Source organism: Megalops cyprinoides, chromosome 4, assembly GCF_013368585.1.
Source record: "Megalops cyprinoides isolate fMegCyp1 chromosome 4, fMegCyp1.pri, whole genome shotgun sequence".
NCBI classification, from domain to species: domain Eukaryota; kingdom Metazoa; phylum Chordata; class Actinopteri; order Elopiformes; family Megalopidae; genus Megalops; species Megalops cyprinoides.
Genome location: NC_050586.1, coordinates 34,245,128 through 34,251,355, shown reverse-complemented (window position 1 = coordinate 34,251,355; position 6,228 = coordinate 34,245,128). Strand labels below are relative to the sequence as shown.

Here is a 6,228-nt window from a genome sequence, read left to right as displayed (position 1 = left end):
ATTTGGTCTCACATTAAACACAAACTAGCCGGGAAACATTTTTCAACTACTCATCAACTGTTTGAAGCCATCAATGCTGAGTGGAACAATATTGACTCTTCTTTTTGCAAAAAGCTGTCTTCAAGTTTACCCTCAAGGCTTCAACACTTAATGAAATCACAGGGGAAAGCTATACCATACTCAGTTACTTTATCTATTTGTTTAATTCTTGCTAATTTCCTGAAAAGTGATTTGTTATTAAGACCATTCAAAGCTTAATGTTTTGCCATTTTGGGCTTGACCCTTTTTTTGCCTGGGAGTGTGTGTGTATATATGTATGCAGTTCACAGAGTACAGAAAGGCATAAATGCTAACTGGTGAGAAAAGACTTGATCTGTGTACAAAAGATATTAAATCTCAGATTACATCTCACAGATACTCCCCATGTGATTTCTTGGTATTGAGTGGATTATCTGAAATAAGGTACTGTGACTCCTGGCCTGTGCATCATTCTGCCCCCTGGTGGATGTATTGATATATAAAATGCTGTTAAAACTATTTCCTGCCTGAAAGTCCTTAATGTTTGGTAAGGTGATACACAAAGAAACAGAAATCCTTTAATCGAACCACATCAGATGTTTGAGATACACACACATGTTTTTTCTCAAAGAGAAGATCTGACCATTGCAATTACCCTTTTGTGATATTGCAAGCAAATAATTGGCCTTTTCAGTCAGTACAAACAATAATTAAAAAGAGTTCAATTTTGACACTTCTGTGTGAACTTAGAAAACAAATTGGTTTCAGATATTTCACCTGCAGATAGTGACATCTTGTTAAGGCCATTGGTGGAAAAGGGGCACTGTCACGGAAATAATGTTAGGGGCTTGGTTTGCGTGGTGGATTCACTCATCACAAGAAAGATGTTTTACAATAAAACACCCCCTTGGAAATATATGCAGTAACTTATGTCTTTGTATTACCTTTAGTCATTTGAATGCCACAGGGAGCATATTTGTATGACATATGTGTATGATTGGTTAATTGAAGTACATTCACCTGTATGAGGCCAGATCTAGGCCAATAATAGACATCAGTCTCATATTGAGGCATGTCGGGTTTTCCTCAGCACAAATGCAAAATGCACTTATGAATTCCAAAAGCACACATTTAATTTTACATGTATGGAAGGTATTGATACCCGGCATACAGACTTGGATACAGTTATGGTTGATATACTACTATTAAAGGCTAGAATAGTAACTAATGTTGTTTTCATCATTCTAGATATGACAGGCTGTGCGCCTAGGTACAATGATGCTCTCAACACGTGTTGATTGAGGTGATACAGATAGTGTGCTGTTCGGTGTGTCAAGTCAACAGTGTTAAATTAAAGGGCCCTTTATGAAAGGGGGATCAAACCCCTGGACTCAAATCCATTTAAATGATCAAAAATTCCTTCACTGAAATAAATATATTCCATACATTCTGTGTATTTCATGTTGTGTCACTGTCTACACAGAAATTATTGCTGGTGGCAGAAAAATAAACTCTACTACACTTGGGAGTTTTGCATGCGATTTTATTCAAGCTTTTAACTAATGCATTCAAACAGATAGTAACTGCAGCACTGTGAAAGTACTGTAAAAAAATGGCTGAGCATAACTGGCATGTGCAATAAGACATTCTAATCAACAGATCCAAGCCAAGCAAGACAGACTTTTCATTGTAGACGTTTTATTGTATATAGATTAATAAACATATCTATCACAGAAAAATAGCTCTGCAGATTTAGATTATATTAAAGTGAAACACAATAGTAGAAAGTCATAACTAAACAAGGTGACAACACGATCCTTGTACAGCCTGAATCTTCATTAGTCTGAGCGCCATGTCTCAGTTGCAGCGGTCTGAGGAGCAGCAGTAGGCATTGATGTTGGGAGTACCCTGAAGCAGCATACAATCGGACATCTTTATGCATCTTCGAAAATGTGAGATGGCTGTCAAGAGACAAAGCACAAAATGACAATTGCATGGGGGATTACATGTCTGATTTAAAAAGGTTTGAAAAAGGACAAAGCTGTAGGCCACAGTGCTCTGGTTTGAATACATTAAATGCCTTCCACAACAGTAGGAAATGTCTTCAGGCTTTCAAAACAGTGCATAGGAACTATACTCTAATCGGTGGAGTCTCCTGCATGCCTCTAGTGGTTTTGAGTGAGGGATACTCACGAAGAGGGGGCAGAAACATGGCTCTGATGCAGGCATCATGATCGGGTCTGCAGGTCTCCAATGTTGTGGTGCATCTACCGCCCGGTGTGCTAGGGACGCAATGGTTGCACCGCAAGGCCTCTCCTGGATGATGGACAGTACAATATTAGAGTTGGACGTATTAGCTGAGTGATAAAATAAAACTGGATTACACTGAATATTACAATAACGTGTTCACTTCAAGAGCTTTTGAGTAAAAACACCTTGTTTCATAACAAGCACATGGTAAGAAATGTGGAACAGCAGAGTAGTCTGTGTAGTTACAAAAGCTCTCTGGTCTCTCCTCATAATGTCACTGTTCAGGCCCCTTGCGTTCGCCTCTCCTCTTGCAGAGCACTTACATATTTAACTATAGAGTATTTAAGGAAAATGGTAATTTACATTCATATAAAGTGCATTTCAGAAATAAGATTATGGACTCACCACAGCTGAGGGCCAACAGGAGGAAGAAAGTGATAACCAAGGCTTTCATGTTTTCTTTCTGTCCTAGGAAATCTTCTTTTAAAGGAAGAGCTACCAAGATGAAATAATGAGAGCTTGATTTGGAAAAGTAGCACGAAGAGCATCCACTGTTGTGTTTTTTGATCAAATATCTAGTCTGACCTGATTCCATTTACGACTGATATCCCTGTTTTCTGAATCAGGATTATGTAACAGAGCAAACACCATTATTTCTTATTAACAGACTTTTAAATGCTTAACAGGGTAAGGACAGTGTCGAAGGTTGCAACTGAATGGCAAACCTAAGTAATAACTGTCATGACTGCGGCGTCTTAGCCGGTTGTTTTCTTTTCCCTGTCCATGTGCTTTTGTTTTCCTTGTGTTCTAGCCCTGCCCTGCTCTCCGCCCTGTCTCCACCCACCTGATTGTCTCCACCTGCCTGCCTGCACACCTGCTTCCCATCACCTCATCAGCCTAGCCCTATATCTAACCTGCTTGTCTCCGTCTTGTTTGCCAGTTCGTCTCGGTTTGCTGTTTCGCTACTCGCCGTCTGTTCTGGTTTGCCTGTCGGTTCCTTTTGCCTTACTTGTTTTTTTTTTTTTTTCTTGACTACGATTTCTGGACCTGATTTGTGGAATGTTTGCTGTGTTTTTCTGGTTTTGGACTTTGCCTGTTTTTCCTGACTTCGTTCCTCGTTCTTGCCCTGTGGTTTTGGTCGCCGTGTCTGCCCGGTTTTTGACTCTGCCTGCCCTGACTTCGTTTTGTGGATTACCAGTTTGGATTAAATAAACCCGTTTTTGGCATCCATCTCCTCTGTCTGCGCTTGAGTCCCTGCCTGAGTTCTGACAATAACATACAAGTTTAAAATAAAACATTTGACAAATTACAGTACCTTTAGAAAGCAATATTAGCTTCAAAATGACAGTCATTAGTAAAACTGATTCTAAGATGATTGTATTTACACTACTACCACAGACTAATTATTGTCTATCATATTATTTGAGCACAAACATGATTTCACCTTTATTTTGATATTTAGTGAAAATATCATTTTTATCACTGCAGAGATGGCACACATTAGATGGAAATGCAGTGCAAATGTCACCTGAAAACATTCACCATTGTTAACGAAAACAAAGCATGTTTAGTAGAAAAAAATCCCTGCCATAAACACTGCCCCAGACGTAAACCCTAAAAAAACGATACGTAGATATATTTCTGTTCTCTGACTTTGCCTACTAAAACTATTACAAAACCTTATAGTGCAGTTTCTATTCAACACTGCCCTCCACCATAATATACTCAGCACTGCCTACCTTGCTACCAATAGTTAGACATCTTTTGTTCGCTATGCAATATAGGCCTACTGAAAAACAGTTCAGAAGTAGCACATGCTGTATGGTTTCTCTCACCTGTTTCTCTCTCTGTATAGGTGTCTGTGTAGCTTTCTTCTGCAGCTCCCTCCTTTTAAACCTCAGATTCTTCTTTGGACAGGAATTTCCAAAGCCCTGCCCACCTGTTTCTTATATTTCATTCCTCTCTGCCCGGAAGAGGAGATCACAACAATGCTCGGAAATTTTCAGGATTGTGCAAGACTGTAGAAAACAAATAGACGTTTGTTTGCCTGGTGATACTGATATACCAATTTCAAAAGTAGGCCAGGATAGTAGTGACGGGAAATAACGGCTCTTTGAAGGGAGCCGGATGGCTCCGTTTCAGAGCAGTTCAAAAGAGCGGCTCATCGTCCTTTTTTATGGGGGGGATTACTAGGTTTATCTGCGAAATAATCTTATCGTATAATGATACTCGTATTGCCAGACCTAGGGTCATATGTATCAATCTTTGTGTACAACTTGCCGTGGCCTATACCATGCGTACGCACAATCTCACGATTTGTGTAAGGGGGTTTTTCGTCAGAGTTATCAAACACCACGTACGCCTAATTGTCTTCATAAATCTGATCGTAAATCAGACCATCGTGAGATTATGTGCACATGAACGCGCTTAACGCTTAATTGTTCTTATATAGACCGAGACACGCCTTTAATGCGCCGAATTAGCATGTTAAAGATCCCAGGTAAATCTGAGTGAAATGCAAAGATTGATGTTGAGGATCAATGGCAAGACTTAAGAAAAGAAATTATTCGGACACGGAGATAGAGGTGATGGTTGAAGAGGTGGAGAGGAGACAAAAATGTCCTTTTTGGAGGCGAGACTAGCGCCATTTCAAATCGACTGAAAAATGCGGAGTGGCTGACCGCTATGAATGCAGTTTCACCAGAGGTGCGTACGGTGGAGGAGAAGAATAAGAAGTGTCCTCGCACCATTTAGGGAATCGGAGCACTCTGAACGTAAGTCTACAAGACGCAAAATAATAGAATTTATGAACGATTCTAACCACTGAAAGATGACTGCTAAAATCAACAAAATAATAGTCAACAGTGTTAGGGTCACTAAGTTAAAAAAAAAAAAACAAAACAAAGATAATCAGATCGTTTTGTCTTTCTTTCTGCTCTTGCCCCCTTTCCCCCTCGTGGCGCCGGGTGCGGACACACTGGTCCTGTGTGCGCTTATTCGTTTTTTGGCATCTCTTTTATGGCTTCACCACTGCTGTGAAATAAATGTATTATTTCATTTTGAAACAATAGTCTTGTGTTGTTGTTATTTAGCCTTTCAGGGGCTATTGCATGGTTAAATAAATGAATTTCATTAAACCTACCACCAGGCCAATTTTAGGTGGTGACCTGGCAATCTGCCCCGAATATTATGGCCATGACGCACAAACACATGGAAAAGGTAAGGTATGGAATTGTTCGCATCTAGTCAAAACGCCACTATATTGGCACCCACAGGATGGAAAAAAAAGCAGAAATAGGTAATAGCAGGATGTTAATCTACTGTTTTACTATATAAAAAGATATGCCCCCTCGCAATTTTAACTGCCCTCTCAGTCACTTCATCCTGGCGCTGGGACCTGGCGCGATAACGCTCATCAATGATTGACACAAGACCCGTTTACTTGCATCACCGTTAGTTCCTCTTGGTGTCGCTAATCTGCAAATTACAAATTTTATGCGTACGCCACCTCGAGACCATGCGCAGAGGTACGCATGTTTTCCCGGAAAGTATCTTTTCACAAATACCGTTTTGTGTGTAGAGAAGTGCTCAGCACAATTTTAGTGCGTACGCACCGTTGATACACGTGGCCTTGTATGTCATAAATTGTATATGTCTCTCAGTTGTTAATAATGGAAATATTTCTCTGTTGTACAATGGTCTCCAGGCGTGACCATATATATAGGCCTATACAAGAATTATTTCAAAATGTTAGATTCTGGTGTTCTGTTTGATATGCCTGTTATATGCGCTCAATCACTCAAGTAAGACATCCAAAATACTAGGATATACATATGTGTATTTATTATGACTTTACTACAAACCATAGAGCTACATTATTGACTCTTTGATATGTGTATATGATTACGCATTGAAATTATTTATACGTGTTCTACTTTACATTATATATTCTGACATGAT

General features: G+C 39.6%; 1 protein-coding gene across 1 annotated transcript; it reads right to left on the bottom strand.

The window, feature by feature from the left end:
• Nucleotides 1-1,543: 1,543 nt before the first annotated feature.
• LOC118777092 (CD59 glycoprotein-like) lies at nt 1,544-4,200 on the bottom strand. Its single transcript, XM_036527815.1, has 4 exons — nt 4,104-4,200; nt 2,674-2,763; nt 2,212-2,334; nt 1,544-1,979 (listed from the first exon to the last, which is right to left on the bottom strand). Exons 2-4 carry the CDS (start codon nt 2,720-2,722, stop codon nt 1,876-1,878), a joined length of 276 nt encoding a protein of 91 aa, XP_036383708.1. The 5' UTR covers nt 2,723-2,763; nt 4,104-4,200; the 3' UTR covers nt 1,544-1,875.
• Between the last annotated feature and the right edge of the window lie 2,028 nt (nt 4,201-6,228).